The 22,651-nt window shown below is 36.0% G+C and overlaps 1 protein-coding gene across 3 annotated transcripts in view; it reads left to right on the plus strand.

Annotated features, from left to right (window-relative positions):
• SOX6 (SRY-box transcription factor 6) overlaps positions 1–22,062 on the plus strand; it is a gene marked incomplete at its 5' end in the record, with an annotated part of 229,949 nt that extends 207,887 nt beyond the window's left edge. For 2 of the 3 annotated variants that reach the window (XM_082000010.1, XM_082000011.1), the window contains 3 exons: positions 10,306–10,539; positions 13,025–13,241; positions 21,170–22,062. In XM_082000010.1, the coding sequence (XP_081856136.1) occupies positions 10,306–10,539; positions 13,025–13,241; positions 21,170–21,473 (755 nt within the window). In that variant the 3' untranslated portion in view covers positions 21,474–22,062. The remainder of the gene's footprint in view (positions 1–10,305; positions 10,540–13,024; positions 13,242–21,169) is intronic. The other variant, XM_082000012.1, reaches the window with a different exon arrangement.
• Positions 22,063–22,651: the final 589 nt, after the last annotated feature.

Genomic DNA, 22,651 nt, shown 5'->3' on the forward strand with positions numbered 1-22,651 from the left:
AGTTGAGAGGAGAAAGATGAAAATCAGAAAACCGTGAAAGCTGTCTGAAAACAAAGAACTCTTTCCAGAGAGAATACAGTAAGCTCAAGTACTGGAATATTTATTCCCTTGAATTCTTGTTGTAGGTCTTCGATTAAAAAATATCCCATAAATGTATCTTTATTATTTAAAGATAAAATAACTTATTATTGTGTTCAGTTTTGAGCCCCTCACTACAAGAAGGATGTTGAGGTGCTGGAGCGTGTCCAGAGAAGGGCAACGAAGCTGGTGAGGGGTCTGGAGCACAAGGCTTATGAGGAGCGACTGAGGGAACTGGGGTTGTTTAGTCTGGAGAAGAGGAGGCTGAGAGGAGACCTTATCGCTCTCTACAACTACCTGAAAGGGGGTTGTGGCGACGAGAGTGTTGGTCTCTTCTCCCAAGTAACTAGTGATAGGACAAGAGGAAATGGCCTCAAGTTGCGCCAGGGGCGGTTTAGATTGGATATTAGGAAAAATTTCTTCACTGAGAGAGTGGTCAGGCATTGGAACAGGCTGCCCAGGGAGGTGGTGGAGTCGCCATCTCTGGAAGTGTTCAAAAAACGTGTGGATGTGGCGCTTCAGGACATGGTTTAGGGGACATGGTGGCACTGAATTAATGGTTGGACTTGATGATCTTGAAGGTCCTTTCCAACCTAGTGATTCTGTGATTCTGTGATTCTGTGATTATCTTTGTTAATTAGACCAAATGCTAAAAGGTGGCCTTCATGAATTGTGGTTGCCATTTTTGACACCCATTAATCTATTTGATTGTTCCTGATACTTGAGTGATATGCTTAAATTTTTCATAAATCTCATAACAGATCAGGAATCTGGGATAAAGTACTTAGGCACAGTATTTCAGTTGTGTTGGATGAGATTCAGCACCTCAGCCCTGGAGTAACTCAACACCTGCAAACAGGATAGGAATAAATTTCGTTTTAAGAACGAAAGTGTCACTTTTCTGATGGCAATCACTTTATGAATCTTCTTGTTGCCAGCATCCCCATAACATTTTATAGGGGGAACTCCCACTTTGAGTACTGAAAACTCTGAGCTGGGGGTGTGTGGGCTGATCTTCCCATGGCATTGAAACTTATTCCTTTCAAGACAATAATATTTAAAACATAGTATGCTTCTCACTTTCCGGATAATAAATCTGGATGTCCTCCACAGGTGTTACCTATTGATTTTCATGTGTCTTAGGTATTTTTTTCCTACTGCTAAATATGAGGCTTTCTTGTTTGCTGTTTCCATGCTACAGTAATTGAGTCTTACAGAATAGTACCTTTATTTAAACAAATTCTAGTTAGAATTTCTGATGTTGTACAACCAACCACTGTTACAACGGTCTGAGTTTTACATAGAGGTGCCTATTAGCACAGTCATGGTTAAGGGCTTGTCGCAATTTCCATTATATAGTGAAACATTGTTTTCAGGAATTTAGAACAAGGCTGTAAAAAGTAAGTGGGCTGCAGTTCTACACAGAAGATTTTGCCCATGAGAAAATTATTGTCACAAATGCTGAAAGCGTCAGTCAGTTTGCTTAGCTATTTTTAAATGGAGTCAGTGAAAAATGTTTAAAACATTTTTTCACATTCATGTACAGCCACCACAGGTGTAAAACACCTCAGGGTCCTGATTCTTAGCTCTGCACATGTCTTTGTATTGCTCCAGTACTGCAAGAGGAGATTGAAACTGCCTAAAATAGTGTAAAAGTTCCAGGCACAGCTGAATTTTCAGCTGACAGAGAAAACCACGATTCCATCATACTGTATGGAGAAGGGAGTAATCTTGCCCTTCTTCCTTACATCATTGAGCACAGGGAGTGGAGCAGAAATATGAATATATTAAGGAAAGAACAACATATATTCTGGTGAAGCATGAGCAATTCATACAGATTCAGGCAAGTCCTCCTCTTTGTACAACTGTCTATTTTTCTAAGTTTATACTGCTCACCATTTTCTCCTTCAGGAACCTCGGTATCTCAGCAATAGAAAGTGTTTAAGAGCACCTGCCTTTCTTCCACATAGATATGCCAAGTATCTAAGCAAGTGTTTAGTGCAGAACGTAGTAGCAAGAGGACAATATTTTCCTAATTTGTACTTTGATTTAATTTTACAGAATCAATGGTCCAAAATGTGTGTGAGGTGGGCATTACAGTATCTCCACAGCTTCTGCAAATATTAAATGATTATGTTTTCACTTTGGGAGGGTATTTTCACAGGAAGTGCAGTATTTCAAAAAAGAGTAATTTGTAAATTTTCACATAAGCCCCTATTTCATGACAAATGCCCCATTTTTAATCCAAACCAGGTAAATGTGGCAACATATTTGGACATGCCATTGTCCTTTTTGTAAAAACATCTTTCTGGCTTCACTCATAAATCCCAAATGCACAGATGTGTCATATTTGAAAAATTAGCCTTAAGAGTTTTTCTTACCATTTATTATTACTTGTTAACTTAGAGCTTCTGTTATCGTGCTGCTTTTGCTTCTCTCCATTCATGATATATTATTTACTAATTAGAGTATTAATTATTATAATAGCAGCATCCCATGTGAAAGGCAAGAAGAAATGGCATATGTGTGTCCTAAGCCTAGGTCCTTGCCATCTAATTACTGATGTGATATGGCAAGTGAGAACAGCAAACGCTGGTTGGAAGGAATTATATTGATACAAAGAATCATGTTGCATATGCTAGAAGGTGACAAATTCAACTGAATGCAGGAAACAGGCCACTAAAGCAGTGATGCCAATGCACGTTAAAACCTTTTACAAAGTATTCTGCATGTCATTAATATCACATAATTTGAGGGAGTTTCTTTTGTAAACATCTCTCCTGTTGTTAAACATCATTCCCTTTCATAAACCACATTGTACTTAAGCTTTTAAAAATCATTATTTTGCTACACAGGAGCAAGCAAAGTTGTTCATTAACGGTGTTCAGCCACACCTTGAACAATGCATCCATCAAATAGGAAGTCAGGCTGCCTTTTTTCACTGTGGTGAATTCCTATCTGTCATTTCTCTGTCTTAAAACAAAAAAAGCATTGACTGAAATATGAATAGATCATGTCCTATAGTCCTTGTTCAGGCAGGAGATTTTTTTTTTTTTAAACTGCTAGGGATGACTGAAGACTGCAGAATTAATCCCTGTGTTTTAATTCAGTATCATGTTTTCTGGATGTTCTAGGTCACACTGTCATATCAGGAGAAATTTTAAATTATGTAACATCTCCACTGGCAATAAAGCTGTTAGTCTTATGGAAACATTTTTATGTTAAACAGATTAGTTCATTCCTCTTTGTATTTGACTTTGAATATGATTAATATAGTAACAATAATTGCTTAGCTGTTAACACAACAGTTTTTCGGAAAAAAAAGGCAACAGTTTGCAGTATTGGTAGATCTTGTCAGACACCTAACAATAATTATTAGTAATACTTCTCGTGGGCTGGGGTGTTTTGTCCATGGTTTTCCTTTCTGTGGGCCTCTAGGTTCCTCATTTGAGTATGAAATGAAATATCAAAGGGAAACAACACCAGCATTCATGGGAATGTTGATTGTAGTTAGATCTGATGACTGGCACTCCCCTACTTCTGGTGTCATTACTGAGGCTGAACAACTTTCAACTTAAATATATTTCACATTTTTTCTACCAATAATATCTATGTCAGAATGGGATTGTTAGCATTTAATTAATTATCTGTGAAGGGTCTTGAAGTCTGCAAGTGGCACATGATTGAAAAATCTTATGACACTTACATACCTCCCTAAATTTGTAGTAGCGGCTGCTTCTTCATCCCATTTTCTATCTAGATGTTTCATGGCTCTCACAGAACAACTTCTCATGCTCTTATGTTACAGCAAAAATCAGACTATGTAGGCCATGGAGGGCTTAAGTCAGACCTTAAGCACTAATTAATTCAGTTAATATTCCATGTAATTTAAAAGATTATTGTATTGTTTTAGCTGTATTCCATGCCAAATTTCCATGAGGGTTAATTTTGCCATAAAATGTGGTCAAGAAATCTAAACTGTTTGTGTAAGCCATCATGAAAGTAGTTGCATTTAGCAGTTTTAATTCATTTAAATAATGTAGAGTTGTGCATGGCTAGCTGTGGGGCATGGATGTGCTAATAGTTTATTTAGAAATACTGTTTCAGTATTTAATATGACCCAACTAACAATTCAGTTTTAAACACTGGTGAGTGAACTGCTACCACTGATAGAGCTGAGACTAGTTGATTTGATTTCATGCATAGAAGATATTTCACTATTAATTTTGTCTCTAGACTTTCAAATGGGCAAAGATGTACGTGCAGGTTGTGAGGATGGCTGTAAAAACTGGTGCTGTGTTTAATTGACATTAAGAATTTTGCTTGCATATCTAAAACAAATGTACTAAAAAAGTAAACTCACTGCCACCAAAACTGAAAACAAGTCACTTCGGAAAATATATGCTGATATATAACTGGCTAGAATTTCCTTCATTTTGCAAAGCCACGAGCCACATGCATCAGCTCACCGCAAAGTCATTAGGTCTTTTTAAACTCAGATGAAAAACATTAACAAATACCACAAAAGGCTTTAGTATGGCCCCTTTGTTCATTCACATATGGCAGTTTATAACTCCTGCACCACTTGGGTCGTGTGTTTGTTTAAGCTGCCTCCATCAGGCCAGCCCTGAAAGAACAAAAGACATCTTGAGCAATCCTAAGCAGGAAATGGGCTAATCTAAACATGGCTTGTGACACTATAAGTAGAATAGAAAGGGGAGGGATTGATTAGTCATTAATGTCCAATTGACTCCATATGGATGTTGCAATAATAAGGCCTTTTTCAGTGCAGTAGCGGAGTTATTGAATTAGAGGTTTATGTTTCCTCAGAGCTGAGTTTAGGGAATTCCCTTTTGGTTCTTCTTGTTGATGTTTTAAAGAGAATGGAGTCTCTCAACAGGAAAAATAGAAGCCTTATCATAACCGAGTGTTGCATGGATGTAGCTAACCTGTGCCACAGTATATTCCCACCTCTTAGTATTTACTTAGCACATTTCAGAACCCTGTGCAGGTGAAATATTTTAGAGCCCATTTAAATATTCCGGTATTTCCTGAATCACTCATGTCTTTCTCAGTTCCCTCCCCCCGCTTTTCATTCACTGACATGCAGCCTGTAAGAAATGTTCGGCCCTCAAATCCCAGCTGAATAATATTTGTTTAGCATTTGGAATGAAAGCAGCTTGACAAACAGACACTTCCCTGCAGAACATTTGTGCCACTGTGTAACTATAGGCATCACCATCCCAAAGCTAGTCATGTTTCCAAGTGGGTGTTAGTTTTGCCTAGTGATGACAAGACATGCTAGTAATAACAATAGTTCATGAGATACCCATTTATTTTGCCTCTCTTGCTGGTAATAAAGAATGAGAAAGTCTTCTGAATGTGGATGAAGAAGTAAGGGGCAGGCAAGGGGCAAAACAGATAAATGTTACACCAACACTGCTACAAGTCACTTAAATTTTTTGTAACTTTCTCCAAAATTAAACATTGAACTTAATAACACCAAATAAATTATTATTCTTGTACTCTAAACTTTCCAAAGCTTCTTTTGCCATTCTGTTCTTTCCAGATTTGCATTTTTCTATTTGATTTGAAATATTGCTATATCTTTCATAAAGGCTGCATTTGTCTGTCCACAGATTAAGAGCAGGAAGGGGGACTGCCAAGCCAGTTTTTCATGCTCCCTGTTTTTATGGCATCTCCGTGTTTATGAGTAACACATCTCTAGTAGTAAAAGAGTGACTCCTGTTTGCATTTTCATTAGGTTCTGGTCTCTGCAATGCAAGCCGCTAGCAGTGCTAGTTGTATTGCCACAGAGAGGGCCAGATATTTTGGAGGTCACAATCAGTTTTTTCCAAAGTAGACAAAAATGGCATCTCAGCTTAATGAATAACTGATGATAGGAGCTTTACTACTAGCCAGTCACTTTCACACCAGGAATCTAGAAAGGTTGTCTTTATTTCTATATAGGAGATATATATCCTATCTTAGTATATGTCTATGGAAGATGGTATGCAGTATATTCTCCAGAGTAGCCAAAGATTCATTATGTGGGGGCAGTTAAAGGAAATGTATCACTTCAAACATGAATCAATGGCCAGAGTGTGAAGAGTAATTAAGGAATAACAGAGTGACTGATGAAAAAATCTTTCTTTTTGCTGTCACCTCTTTTCTCTTTCTCTCCTCATCTTTTCTCAACCTTTTTTTGCTCCTTTCTGGCATGTTTATTATTGTTTGCATTCTGCATTCTGGTAACATGTATAGGCCCAGTCTGATTTGTTGTGGTAGATGTATAAAATGGAAGGTAAAACCACATCTCGTTAAAGACAATAGGATTAACCCTAATATGGCCAAGATTTCAGGGAACATGTTAAGAGATGGTGCCTGTCCTAAAATTCTTGTCATTATAAAAGGCGAGAAATTCAGACAAAGGCAGGAATAAAAAAATGAACAATGTAAAAATTGTTACTGTATGTGTCTTAACATTTAATGAATGAGAAAATATTTACCTTTCCTTCTTTTCTCTTTCTAAAGAACAGGGATTCTTCTTCCCCTGCACTGTCAGTAGAGAGCAACCAGTCTCTTTCAGAACAAAAATATTGTTTAAAATTACTTTAATGAAGGTGTAACATTTTTAGATTCATTCTGTGGTGTTCTTTGACCCAGTATTGTCCTAGAGTCTAGTCTAGAATCCAGCTTCCACAGAAGAGTTGCCTGCCATATATCGACAAAAAGTTATGATTCTCCTCTAACCTGCTTTTAGTTTGAAATCATCAAAGTCAACACAAGTTGAGCAAATGCAAAGCATCTAGGAAGTGAGGCAGTCTACATCCTCAAAAGCTAAAAGTGTCACTTCGAGGACAGCCCCAGCCTTTAGGCCGAAGTGTAGACTTCTTTGCCAACTAAGCAATTAGGGCAGCCAAATTTTACTGCTTTTGCAATATTTTTTAATTCTGACCAACCTCTTAATTCTGAAAATCAAAACCTCCTCCTGCAATTGCAGTATGAACAGTAACTAACAGATAGAGCATTAGTTGCCATAGAGAGACAATTACCAACTTCCTCCTCTGTTTTCACCCTTCATTAGTAGTACATTTTTATTTTATCTATTATTTTGGGTTTATTATTTATTAGACTTCCCTGAAAATATTTTCAGAAAGAAATAAAACACCTACTTCTTTGCAGTTGTATGTATCTCAAAAAATTTCAGGCGTCTCTTTTAGCCTCTGTCAAGTACTAGAATTATCACAATAAGAAAAAAAAACATACTATGTAAAACCTGTTGAAATTGTTTATATAGGGCACAATACTGTCTAAATAGCTGATTGACAGGATGGAGTACCTAAGAACAACCACTTTGAAAGCTTGTTCTTATATGTTTTTGCCTGTAAGAGCTCACTGAGGGTATGTGCTGTTCATATCATTAGCACTTCATTTCTAAGCTAAAAGGTACTGAGACTTTCTGGCTCCCCACGTAGAATCACATGCTAACAGAAGTATTTTCTTGTAATGCTTTATATACTGAATAGAAACATGTAGTTCTGAGATAGTTAGAAGAACATGGAGATTATATTACTTTAGTTATTTGCAGAAATTCATTTTGCAGATGCTTTTGTGATGGCCTATAGGTCAACTTGCAAATATTTCCCCCAGAGATCAAGCACAAAGAACATCAACTCTTTGGCTGCTTTTTTAAATCCTTCAAGTATGTACTTGCTTAAAGCAGATACAGCCAGAGCTTCTTGGCCTTCTTGGGATGGTTGTAATTTATTACTCTAAGTAAGAATTGTTTTCTAACATAATCTTTCTTTAAAAATAGATCGTTTATGGTGGGTTTTTTCTTCTTTTTTTTTTTTTTATTCTATCTAAATTATATCCAGATTAATAAGGCGGCCTATAACCTTGATACTAGTAAAGGTACTCTTTGCATTAGGATTGAAATGTCAGGCCAAAATTGTGTTATAAAGACAAACTCCCTAGCCATAGTGAGTAAGTACCTTTGGGAAAGTGAAGATGGAAAATCATCATAAGGATTCAAATATGTCTTCTTTCCTTTGCTGTGAGTAGAGTAGCTGAATAACAAATGACAACTTTTGCATCAATAATAGCTTAAATTTTTAATTTGTCACCAACTTCCTAGTTGCCCACACACCACTTACACATTTTATAGTCTAATTTTAAAAGATGGAACAACCATTACATTATATATTTGATTTTTCTCAAATTGTATAGCCATTTGTCTCAATGAAAGTTTCAGTGTTGATTTACTATGTTTGTCACTTATCATAGTTTCACAATAAATACATCCTCTCTCAAAAGATGGTATCTCAGATATGCATGTTCCAAGCCTTCTGACAACAATGGACCAAGCCTCATTAACCATACAGACTCCTAAATTGGTCGGAATTTTGCAGGTCGCTCAGCAAAACTACTGTTCCTTTTTGCAATAAAAAGCTAACCGCAGCTGCAGCCTCCTGTAAATGCTGAACACCTGTAGCATGGTACTTAACTTAGAATAGTATTAAAATAGTTTTGCATCTCACATTTGCCACAAACCTGTCTTCTTTTATGTGCATGCATGTTAGTATACAAATTGCCAAATTGGTGTCAGTTGTAAAGTAATGGCATTGGAGGCATCATAAATTACCATGGTGATCCTCAGGAGAAGACACTGCCGTATATGAATGAGTGTTTTGCTCTCAGGGTAATGTATGCCTTCATCTGGCCCAGTAGTCAGCATATTGCCCTGTGTTGATGGATATAGTCAGCTTGAAACTACACTACATTTCACTGCACAATAAACATGGCTGTCAACACCATATAAAGCAAAATCAATTTATCCTGCATGGTCAGTGCGTTTTAAATGAAATTAATGTACTGTGGACCTGGTGGCAAAAAGGTAGCGTATTAGTTATGCATCTTCTATTTTAGGATTTTTTTCATGTAAATGTCTTTCCTATATAGAATTTTTAAAATGGTATATCTAACATACAGTGTTTTCACACTAAATTAGGGAACTTAGTTTTTGCACGATTAAAAACTTGTGAGTCAGTCACTGGAATCAGTACACCTGCAGTGTTTTACTTAGTGTAAAGAACTAATCTTATATTTTTTGGCAAATACATCTATGTCAGGAGCTCTAATAGTTTACAAAAAAGGAGGCTTATTTACCGTGCTAATTTGTTTCAAGTACCTTGTTTCTTCCACGGATTGAATTATATGAACAATTTGATGAGGCCTAAGACTAAATATGTCACTCTCCCACTGTAAAGATTTTTTGCCTTTCTTTTATAGGTGAGGTATAACCCTAAAATCATACGTTATAGTCACAATTGTGGAAGTTTTTCTGGTAAAAGCATGCCTTATCTAGGCTCGGTTATCTCTTTCTCCTGTATTAACAACTAGTTCTACACCTTGTACTCAGCTCTGTGAACTCTAAAACCTCATGAAGCTTTGCTGTTTGTGGTCAAGAAGCAGGGTTGGATGCATTAAAAAAAACAGTTAAGGTTAGCATGTACAAGTTGAATCGATGGTGGGTAATGACAGGACACTGGGGGACATTAAAGCACAACAGCCGTGGAGAAGCTGGAGTGCTTGTCTCCCATTCCAGAAGCTCCAGGGTGCGGCGCGTGTACCTGTTGAAGGCAGACAGTTTTATTACCTATATGTGATCGAATGCTCCAAGACACATCTGAAATTCAACTAAAGCAGATGTGACTTTAAAATGGTCAGCTCCGAATATAATCGGATCCATGCAACTAGCAGCATGTACCTGGTGTAGCTATATAATTTATTTTGTGAAATGTTTGGCATGTGTTTCACTGCTCAAGCATCAAAGTCACTGTAAATTACTTGTGTGAACAGGTCTACAACAGTTTGGATTCTCAAGTGTAACTTTTATGTGAGTTTTGTTGAGCATTCAGAACATGTATGCTATCTTAAAGTCCCCAGTGGAAACTTTTTCAAATCTCCATACCTTAACCGGAGAAATACCAGTGCAATTTTTGTCCTCACTCAGATGTTGATGCCTTCAGCTGGGCAAGCCTGATCAATTACACTGAAATCAGCGGATATCCTTTCTCTCTTTCTCTCTCTCTCTCATAGATCTGGCAGCAAAAAGAGAGAGAGAAAAAGAGAATGAGGCTAAAACAAACACTGAAAACACTTGCGTAATCCACGTAATAATGTTTCGCATCCATCTTGTTTCTTCCTGCCCTGACATTACAGGGAGTAAAGCAATGAATGGCTCTGCAGCTAAACTACAGCAGTATTATTGTTGGCCAACAGGAGGTGCCACTGTGGCCGAAGCCCGAGTCTACCGGGATTCGCGGGGCCGAGCCAGTAGCGAACCGCACATCAAACGACCAATGAATGCTTTCATGGTTTGGGCAAAGGATGAGCGCCGAAAAATTCTCCAAGCCTTCCCTGACATGCACAACTCCAACATTAGCAAAATCCTCGGTAAGTGCAAGACAATGAACAAATCATGACTGTGACTGAACCAAAACTGAGGGAAGCTTAGAAGGCTCTGCTATAGTAGTGGCAATTGGCTGGGGTTAGTTATTTTTGGAGCTGTGGAAAGATGAGGTTATTTATATTGGTGACAGAGGCTAGTTACTTCCTTCTTGGATATGCAACTTGCCTAATTTTAGGACATATTTTGTTTGGGAGATGTTAACTGAAATTGGAATTACTGAAAATTATACAAATGAAGACTCATGGGTTGTTTCCATTTTCATTCCCTTCCTTTTCCCTTTCTGCCCCTTCCCTAATGCTTTTTATTTTCAATAGCAGAGTCACAACATGCTTTAACAACTTAGCAACGTTCAAAAGGAATGCTTTGTGAAATCTGTTGCAAGAGTGTATCCTGATAAAAGGTCTAATTGCAAGATGCCATTAGAAATCACCTGAACTACAAATCACCCAAATGAAAAATAGTACTTCCTGGAGTAATTCCTGGGAAAAAAATAATAAAGTACAAAATCAGAATCAAAGGTTTATGTCAGACAGTACAGTGTCAAAGAAAGAAACCTAGCACAGTTCAAAAGACATGTACATGCTTGCATGCAAAATGATGTTTGATTCAAAATGTTACAGTGTTCAAAAGGCTTAGGAAGCACTAGCATCATACAATTAAAATACTGCTTAGTTAAAAGACACCATAGTTAATATTTAATTTGTATAGATTGAGATGATCAGGGAATATACCGTGGATTATATTTTGCCATTGTGCAAATAAATTGGCTCATTTTTGAGAAATTTTGATCTGCTTTTTAAGACCCCTCCAGAGAATTAGAAACATACGTGAGAATGAGTGGTGAAATGTTAAAACCTATATTTGCTTTCTGAGTCTTTGAAGTGAAAGACAGATTCCAAATGTAACTCGTAATAAATAAAAGTAAAAATCAAGTTTCCTCTGTAATCATTTTATTGTAAACTTTGAGTTCAAATACATTCTTAATGAGGTTTGTTGCATGTTAGTTCAATCAGGGGCAAGAATACATAGAAATAAATATTACTTTGTCCTAAAACGTCCAAAATCTTACTTAGTAGTTCTCATATTTTTGTCTACCATATAAGTAAGTTATATGAATAGCCTTTCAGTTTTGTATAAAACCTGCACTGTTTCAGTGTTGGCAGCTGTAGGGAATCTATATTATTTGTGTGCATTCTATGAAAAAACTATTAGGAGCATAGTAACTGTATTCATTAAAATGTAAACTTCCAGCATAAATGTTTCAGAAGTGCCAGCAATTGAGTGTTTGTTAACCATGGAGTTAACCTGTCAGTATCTGCTCTGCCACAAATAAGTCTATGTCCATATAATATCTGAGCAACTTTTCCAGGACAATGAGAAAAGAGACTGAAATATTAGAACTGACACAGAGTATTGCTGGCTACGGATAATATTTATACAACTTTTCCATTTGTTGGTGTATGAAAAATCTTGGTAAAAGAATAGCTTCCACCCACGTTTACCACAGCTGTAATCGTTTTATTCATCTGAAAGACACCAAAAAGCTATTTTCTGCATTTCTTATCCCCTGGAAAAGAAAAAATCCCATTCAAGCGTTTAGATAGCTTCTTATAAACAATACAAGAGATCTGAATACTTTTTCCTCTTCCTGTGTACACTGTCTTAATTTTTTAACTTTTTTATTGGTACAGCTTTCAATGAGTTTACAGTACCTGAAGTGGTGTATAAAGTTACAACATACTTTCTGGTTTTCTTCTGTTTTAAAATATAAGTTTGTTAAATGTAAGTTTCTCAGTGCAGTTCTGTGCATTTACTACATCTGGATGGAAGATAATATGCATAATAGGATTTAAAATATGGTAAGGTGCCAATATTATGCCAAGCTTATATCAGAAGACTAGTAAATATAAGACATCCAGACAGCAAGGGATTTTTATAATTTTCTTGAATCTAAAAGGTTTTGATAATTTTTTCCTGCTACATAGTAAGGTATTAATATCTATTAGTAGGAATGTATAAACCAAATCCTCATAAAACTATCAAAAAAGCATGTATTCCTAGGCAATGTGTTAAGCTTTTAACAGTAAAAGTATGGTTGTAGACCTTACTTAACCATAACACTGTGCATGGTGTTGCAAAGGTATGGAATTATTCATAGATTAAGGCTCATATTGTAAAAACTTAAATAGTCTGTTTTGCAGCATGAGGCTGAGAATTTGAGAAGTAACTATTGATTTTAAGTGCACCTATTTAATGGAGAATTACATATGTTTGGTCTGCAGCGATATCTGAAAGTCAAGGTTCTTTTAAGGTGTCTCAGGTTATGCATCCCAATATATGTGCTGGTTGATATAAATTTAACTAACTTATTTAAAATGTGTTTATTATGGCAAGAAGGCATGTTGAAATGTGAATGAGTAAAGCTAAACGTGCTTTACTTAAGCACTCACTGATGTTTTGTGTTAATAGGGTCTCGTTGGAAGTCCATGTCAAATCAAGAGAAACAACCTTATTATGAAGAGCAGGCACGGCTAAGTAAAATACACCTAGAAAAGTACCCTAATTACAAATACAAACCTCGACCAAAACGTACCTGCATTGTTGATGGAAAGAAACTACGTATTGGTGAATACAAACAACTGATGAGGTCTCGAAGACAGGAGATGAGGCAGTTTTTTACAGTAGGGTGAGTACTATTGTTGTAATTGTTTTCAAAGATAGAGCACACTGTTTGAAAACAAATAGACTTATCTGTTTAAGTCACTGACTAATGTAATTTAGAAGGTAAGGATTTGAACCTGTAAAACCTTATTAAAAACATAAGATATATCATGGAATATAGAGCTATCAGCTTGCCACTGAATGCTGATTATGAAACTGATTGTGGAATTCTTTAAAGGCAAAAGAAGTTGTTTCCCATTAGCCTGAAAGGTTTGAATCATGTCTTTTGTGAGTTATTAGTAAGCTAATCCATTCTGGGTTAGCAATGACTCCAGGATCATTTACTAAATTAAGACAAGAACAAAGAGAAAAATACAAAAGATTATTCCAGTGCAGAATAAAGAGTCAGGAGAGGGGGAAAAGGGAAAAGGGACAGGAGTAATAGCAGTTACATTAGGAACACACAGGAGTGAATATCATAGAATGAGGCTCTTAGGAATTTTGTTATATGTAGAACAGTGGAAAAACTATTTTTTAAAAATAAATGTTTTAAGAAGAGTCTTTCAAGTAGTGCATGGATAGACTGGGTAGATTTACAACTTGGAATATATGGCTCAAAAAGATCTAGGTACAATTTTAAAAACACTGTGTGTTTTTTAACAGTATTTCCTCTATTCTTCAGCAAAGAAGGCAGCACTATGCAAGATCTACAGGCTAAAGATAACAAAAGTATAGTGAAACAACTGCACCATAACTGATTTCTCTCTCCTGTTTTTTTATGAATTAATCTGTGATGCTCAGTGCTCTAACACAATGTTTCTGGTAGTTTACAAAGAGTCTAGAAGCTATCTCAAGTGCCAGCCTTTCCAAATTCACAATGTTCTGCTTATTTCTCTAATCACAATAGTCTCCTTTTGTTGGATACTTCACTACCAGATAATTGACCTTGACGTCGATTATGTGCGCTCATTTTTGGCTTGGGATGCAGAACTCCTGTTGCAGTCAATTATTTTGTGGTACAGCCTGCAACCATGTGGGCTCTTTTTTCAATCAGTAAACAGAAGTGTTTTTGATATCTTGAAACAACCTCCCAGTCTATAGTTTTGACATTGTTTTTTATTTTTCAATCTAAGGGAAATTGTTTACTAATAGGCTTCCATCAAAATTGTACATAGAATTCTAAATAGAAATCTGAATTTATACAGCACATCACAAATTATATTCAGATTGAGGGAATGAAACTCTAGCTTATGTCTTCCAAGGCAGATTGACAGACCAAATCACATCTCGACAAGAAACGCAGAAGAAATGCCAAAACAGGAGTCTGAACAGTTTGAGAATTGTTTGCTAATTCAAAACAGTATTAAGCAGTAGCATTTTACACATTGGAAGTGGAGGTTAAAAATGGAGGTGAATATGGAGGATGGATTTAAGAAACTTCTAAAAGTGCCTACTTAAAGAGTGATATCGTGATTTAAAAAAATGATGAAAACTATTTAAAATTAAACTGCTGGTACAATCTAAATGTAACATCTTTCACATATATCAAACAGTATCATCAGAAAAACCATGAGAATGTCACAATTTTCTTGAAAGAATTGCTTCTAATTCATATTTATGCTACGTCCACTTCATGCAATACTTCCCTGTTGAAGAAATTTTAAAGTAAGAGTAAATTATCTTTGCACACTTATGTAATGATGCAGTGGACTTTACCAGAAACAATGACTTTTAGTTATGCAAGTGATGAAAGAGGATATAAAGTCGAATGGATGTGTTCAGTAAAGGTGAAACAAGATCCATGTTGAAGCTCAATATGAATATAAATTTTGATATGGAGGAAACACAGCCTGTGATTTAAAAAAAATATTTCATCCTTTCCTGTGACTTCCCATTGTTGCCCCAAATGCCCCTTTTCCCTAAGGAAAAAATTATAACAAAATTATTGGAAGAGACCAAGCAAAAAGGTGAAAAAAACAGACCAGGACAGCTTTTTGAACTGAAACATAAAACATGGCATTATTTATTTCAGCAGAATAGTTTACTGAGTAATAAAAAGCAACACTTCATCCAAATCAGATTATAATTAAGTGAAACACAGTAACTGAGACCATCAACTTCTTAAACTTACTCTTCCTTGTGTTTAACATAAATATCACATAAAGTATCAGCTGGAACAGTTTTCCTAGCTGATCTTGTAGACCCATCATTTTTCCACTGTTTTTATGGAACAAACAGTATAAACCGTCGTTCAGAACTGTAGACGTGGGAGTTGAGATGCAGTTTCCTTTTCAGAAAAAAATAGGAGACAAATGTGGGGTTTAGGATTCAATAAACTCTATGTTTACAGTAAATATTTCAGTGTAAGATAGAGAACAAAAGTACAAAACAGACTCCAATGAAATCTGCTAAGTGCTTCATACTGCTTAAAGTCCTGCTGGTTTTGTGTTTGGGTTTTGTTTTTTTTTTAAAGAACATACCGATGAAGTTGGGAATGGGTATGCCAAAATGGCAAAAAATTATCATCACAGAATAAGAAGATAAATAGGAGATGTGTAATAAGAAAGATAGACCTTCAAAACAGATGGCTAGAGGAAAGTATAAATAGCAAGAAAAATCATATTCTTTCAGATCTGTGTTTGGTATTCTCTTATACTAAATGTACATTTATGGCTTAAGCAATCCAGAAGGGGCTAGTTCCCATCAGATGCCCTTGGGTGAGCCATTGGCTAGCACAGAATAATCCTTCCATGTGTACATGTTACAACTTTTTTTTTTTAGTTACAACTAAAACACCCACCACCACAAACATAGGAAGAGTTTTACACTGCTTGAACTTTTAAGATGCAAAAAGCTCACACTGCTTACTTCAGTGAGCTGCATTCTTTGTTAAACATTGGTAAGATGCGCAAAAGTTGTTTAGAGAATCTCAATAGACAAACTAGCCAGGCTTTAAAATAAAATAGAGAAATAAGCTACTGAATGGCCAGGTCCTGTTCTGATTTTTGAAGAAAAGCCTCCAAAGAACTGAATGAGAGTGAAGATTTCTGGGAATAAATTGGGCAGGAAATTCATGTTTAGAGATGAATGTTATATATGTGATAGACCAGAAGAAAAATCTAGGAACTAGCAAGTATTTTAAAGAACAGAGTGGAACTTAAAATGTGTGTAGGCCTTCTGTTGCATCCCTGCGTGAATGAGTTTTGTCCAAATAAGGCAGATAGATAATAGACAGAAATAATTTAATGTTTAATGCAGAGTATATTAAAAATTTCCTGTTTATAACCTAGTGGAAGCTGAATCTGAAGCCAGCTATGTCTTTAAAATAATTGAGTTATTTTAATAATACAATTATTAATGGGAAGTTGTGAATGATAGTTTCAGCGTAAATTAATCCCTGAACAGACTTCAAGTGATTTACAATTTCTCTCCAACAGTACTTTTTTTTGTAATGCATAAATAAATGTGAACTAACAAATGGATCATATATAAGCCATAAATTCAGACATTTTAAGTTAAGAGTCTGTCTTTTGTTGCCTTGTCTGACAAAAATAATTCAATTCTTAGTCATTTTTACAGTCTAATACACTCTAAATACAAGTATATGATATATACATTTCTCTGCAAAATGATGTAAGCAGTAACGTTTTGTGTGTTTTACCAGTGTAAGATGTTTAGAATAAAGCCTTTATAGTGTTTATAACTACTGCACACACATAGTCTGAATGTTGCTAGACTACGGTTTTGAATAAGGCTGTAATATTATACTCCTGTAGCTTGAACTTAAAGTAAGTACACAATGGGTGCTTTTGTGAGATTTACTGTTATTTCATTCCTTATGGGAATGTAAGTTTCAGGGGTGTGTAGCATATAAGCATTTTCCTTAATGCAATCGATTTTGCTTCAGTCATTTAAAGAGCTGTCAGAAAACAGTTGGGAAGGGATCAGAAAAGAATGGTAGTTTGCCAATTTAAATGTTTAGCTAGTTTTGCAAAAGTCAAAAGTGGAACGTTCTCCAGGAAAATCCTGAGAATATTAATTCCGCAAACTTGTGAGCAGGTCAATTGGTCTAAGAATTTTCATATTACCTCCTTTTTTTATATTTACCTAACTATTGTGGGCCAAATCTTTGGCCCCAGACTGGACAGACATGTTAGCAATGTTGGCAGAGCAGAGAGGCAAGTGACCTGTACTAATTGGCCACATAAGGATTTCTTGGGCAAAGAGGAGATGGTGGAGACAGGAGTGGTTTGAAGCTGGGGTACATAGCCATCCGTCACCGTTCTTCACAGATCTGAAGAGACAGGAAGATTTATGTTGGGTTCTGGAAATCTTAACCAGGCAGAAAACATCCTTGCTTTAACCATAACTGAGATGAATTGTAACCTGTAGCTTGCAGTAAAGCATGTTTTTATCTCCTCACTCCAAGGTCCTATGATAGGCAAAACTCTAGCTAGATAGAAGGATTAAACATGTAGAATTTAATGTTATAAAAAATAACATTAACAAGAATGCCTTTAACAACTACAGATAAATGAAACCATATTGTCCAGAGTCATAGGTTAGAAACTCCAACCCTTCCTTTCAGGTACAATGGTTAGAATTTAAATAAATACTCTGACTTCTTCCCCCCTCCCATAAAATTTAACTACTTAGAAAATGGTAACACTCATCTCCAGTAACATATGCCATCCCTATAGTTTGTGATATCTCAAAATAAGGCTTTCTGAGATGTAATCAGCAACTTGAGCAGAGTTTACAGTGACAACCTGATTAGTTCTAAATAACAACAGGGCTCATGTGAGAGGTGTCCAGTTACTGGGGGTGTGTGGGTGCCCACATTTAAGTGCTAGCAAATTTTTGCTAGCAAATGGGTAGCAATTTGAGACACTTCCCATTTAGGTGGTACAGTTACCACATGTTTACAGTTCCACACTGAGATATAGGTAATTTAAAACACACAGTTATTACCCACCCAGAAGCAAGCATGCACACCATGTCTGATTTTTGATTAACATGTAAAAAAAAAGCTGCGTTTATGAATGACAAATTCAGTAAGCCTTTAACTTTCCTGTTATACCAATCAAATTCTTTACCAGTTAGATTAATTCTACAGTTTGCTATGTATTTGGTACATTCTCAAGTAAAAGGTAGCTCTGTAAATTCTGCTTCATTATGCTGAGATGACTCACTCCCTTTATACTTTCAAATGGGTGGTACTTGGACAAACATACACTGTCACACTAAAATATGGATATGCAAAAGAGTTTTGCTGACTTGATAAACATTTGAAAGAGTATCTGAATTTCTTCACTTAGTCTGTCCTTTAGGGCTTATCACTGAGAACCATCATTTTATCAAGACACCACTGTCTTAAACAGATTTTTTTCCTTCTTGCTGCTTATAAAAAGGCAATTTGCTTCTAAAAAATGCAAACTTTTTGGGGGAAGAGGTGGATATTAAGATTCTGATCCTTACTGTCATCTATAACACAAGAGCAGCTTGCACTCAATCTTCTTTGGGTATATTCTGCGACTCTCATTAGAAGAGCTGTAAAAACAACTTTTCTCAAAACATCTTTTGGCATTAATATTGTGGTGTTCTATGATGAATGATTGGGAATGCTTTGTTTTGTGAATTTATTTATTCTAAGAAATATTGGGAATATATTATAATCAGCAGTCGTTAGATGGGCAGATTAGAGAGAAATAAGTGTGTATGGCCTGTTGACAACTACGTAGAATTTTGCTGTGACCACGTGTGGGTTTATTTTTCCTTTGCTTTGTGGAACCAGTCATTGATGTGAACATTTTCTGTGTCTAAAAGTTGTGGAGGATGTACATGTGAGCTTTTAACAGTAACAGTTTATACTCCAGACAATACGCAATCCTAAAACAGAAATGTTCCCATGTGAGGTAGGTGTTCAACTTTATGGATAAAGTATTGAAAGATGTTTGCAGAAAATCACTAGGAAGCAAATACATTGGCTGAAAATTGTTTTCACAGAACATTTATCAGACCATTTAAAAAGTGAAAATTTAGTGAAAAATCCCTAGCTGTTTGTAAATCATCTGCAAATCATCATTTGCAAAAAGGAGTATAATGACTGTGTCAAATGAATTACTGCGATGTTTTTGCTCACTGCTAGCCAGGTGTACCATACTTGTACAACAGATGTTTGAATTTCTCAAGCTGTGCAGAGGCTTTAAGAGTCAGGCTAGCAGTACCAGCAATGACAGTACTACATGCTATTTTAACATTGTCTTACACAGAGTGTTCATGATTTGATTGTCTGTATTGGTTCCCAGTAACTCTGTAATGTGAGCTTTATCAAAATTAGAGTTTGGTCAATAAACAATAAAGACTCAACATTTAGGGTCTTGTAAATAACCTTTACATTTTTTTGTGTCTTGATTTAGTCAGTGATCAAGGATTTGTAAGAGACTGGTTTATGGAATGTCCTTTTGAATTTAACATAGAATGACATAGTGGTCAAGAAGTTACAGATTCGTTAGACTATTCAAACACATCTGACTATTTCTTCTGCTAAAATTATATAGGAGTTCTCTAATACTTGGTCAGTATTGCTCTAAAGAAGGTTGGGAATATACTGAAATATATGATTCTTTAAACAGATTATGCAAATAGCTATGTAAGTTCAATAACTAGTCAATACTAAAACAGCATCTTCCAGGGCACTTAGGTATTTCTGGTACTGGAATATATTCATGCAATCTAAAGTATGATGGAGATTCTTTTCCTTCAGACAAGTTATATCTGTTCTTTTTCTCTTAGCTTTACTAAAGGTAATGATCCAGAAATAATATGCGAATATTTGTATGAGTATTTTAATATAGAAAGTATGTTACTAGTTAATTAACCCAAATGTAAGAAGTAGATTTAATTATTTGTAGCAAATAAGGACTTGATCATGGAATGGGTTCAGCAACTTGACCTGTACTCAGCAAAGCATTAGAATATACATACATCACTGTAAGAAAAGACATCCATCACTTTGTAAAACTATGTCCATGCTTACAGTAAAGCTTGTGCTGAATTGCTTGACTGGCAGTGATATAAGCCTATTTTAGTCGAAGTGTGGTATTGCTGCAGTATTCTTAAAATCACACACATGAAAAAGACAACATTACATAGTACAAAGATATCAGAAGGTAAGATGTGTCAGAAGTAAAGGTAGCACACCCTTAACTGAGTATTCCCATTTATTTGCATTGTCAGAATAAATCAGATCTGATATTGGGTCCTCAGGAGGAAGTCTTAAATTCTGTAGACTGTTCGTTACCATAAAAAAAAGAACATTTGTTCTTTTTTTTTAAAGGACATTGCTTCGAAAACTCAGTCTTACATATTAAATCCTGAAGAACAAATGGCATTCTGATCATGGATTTAAATAAAAATCAAAAGCCAGCAATAAAATATCAAAAGTATTTCTAAGTGATGTAGGAGCCTACCTTAGCTGTTAAATAGTAAATTATATACTTACAGTTAGACAATGTTACTTAGTCACCTGTCTGCCATTTTAGGTACTTACAAGTAATCTTGAAGTCCCTTCATTAATAGAAGCTCTTGTTAGGCATTTGGAGGATTTAGATTTTTTGATACATGATGTCTACAGTAGCAGTTAGGCATCACACAGGTGCCTGAAGCCTTTTGATGATCTCTGTCCAAGTGCTAGTTTGCAGTATGGTTTAAACAAACACATGAAGTACATAAAAGAATCAGCATCTGGTAGTTACTAAACAGTTTACTTCCCAGTTGTTCTTGGGGGGAGCTAAGATGAACCAATACCATACGGGAGCGGACTGCGAACCCCAGAGGAATGCATGCAGCCTTTCTAGGAAACCACCTGCCTTTCTTGCATTTGGACTTGCAGGTGGTCTTCCCTCCTCTGAACACAGCAAATCACGTTCCCCCTCTTGTTTTTCCTTCCAGACAACAGCCTCAAATTCCAATCACCACGGGAACGGGGGTTGTCTATCCTGGTGCTATTACCATGGCGACTACCACGCCATCACCTCAGATGACATCAGATTGCTCGAGCACCTCTGCCAGCCCTGAGCCCAGCATCCCCGTCATTCAGAGCACTTACGGTATGAAGACGGACAGCGGAAGCCTTGCTGGAAATGAAATGATAAATGGAGAGGATGAAATAGAAATGTACGAGGACTATGAAGATGATCCCAAATCAGACTATAGTAGTGAAAACGAAGCCCATGAGGCAGTCAGTGCCAACTGAGGAGTGTTCACAGAATTAAAGTACTCAGACTCATTTGGGTTTTTTGGGTTTTTTTCTGAACAAAAGTTCTTAAAGAGCCTGCATGCATGTGTGGCTCCTACAAGTTACATCAGCAGAATGGTCTTAAATGTTTCTTAACGTGTGAGACAGATTGTTTCCCTAATTTTTCATGAACTTGGGTTTTTTGTTTTTGTTTTGTTTTTTTTTAATTTAGATGAAGACATATATTAAATATCAGACATCAGAACTTGAAAACTTATATGAATCAATAGCTGTCTTACAAGTCTTACCTTTTGTCTTTTTCCTTATGGATGCTGATAAAGGTTTAAGTTACTGTTTTAGATGGGGGTTATACATTCTCACTCAGGTATGCTGTGCCAGCCTACAGGTTGTGAATGTGTTTTTATTCTGGATTATTTTAGAAAACAAAAACTGCAGATTTCATATTGTGAAACAGAACAAGTCCGCAAGTGTGCACATCTGTGCATCATAGCTTGTCTTTAAAAAATAGTCTCTGAATTCCATTTTTTCCATATGTATAGCTGAACTTCTGATGTGCCAAACTTTTCATAACTTTTGAATCTTAACATTTAGGAAAAAAGTCTTAAAGGAGACACTGTAAAGTCTTAGACAATCCTTCGGCATCTTAAAACAATTATATATAAAACCTAATTTTTTCCAGAATATGGTAAAGTACTCAGGAATCTGGAGACAGGATACTCATAAGTAGTGAACATGGTTGCCATAGTGCATGTGCCCAATTGCTTTTGCCTCTTGATGTGCCATTAGTGTGAAATTTTAAGTAAGCACAAAAGAGCGATCACCAGCTATGGACAGGCCTGTCTTAGCAGTGTGAGGCCACCTCTGATTACATTCTTTACCCCTTTGCTTTTAACCCTTGCATTCAGTCTTAACACATTTTCTCTTAAGTAATTTATTCATTCCAGAATGTCAAGGGTCCAGATACTTAATATTTATTTTTAAAAGTACTGTTGGTGGCATTACACTTACAATTCCTTGTTGATATTTTAAAGAGCCCCTTTCTCCTCCCCTAGATCACACAGGTATATGAAAATAAAAGTGCACCTGCTACTAAAATGAACTTGACATTTATGAGTGAGAAATTCAGTTGTTCCTGTAACAATGTATGTTCAAGGAGCACTTGGAAACACTCTGCT

Source organism: Phaethon aethereus (assembly GCF_964289735.1).
Source record: "Phaethon aethereus genome assembly, chromosome: 5".
Classification (NCBI taxonomy): Eukaryota; Metazoa; Chordata; class Aves; order Phaethontiformes; family Phaethontidae; genus Phaethon; species Phaethon aethereus.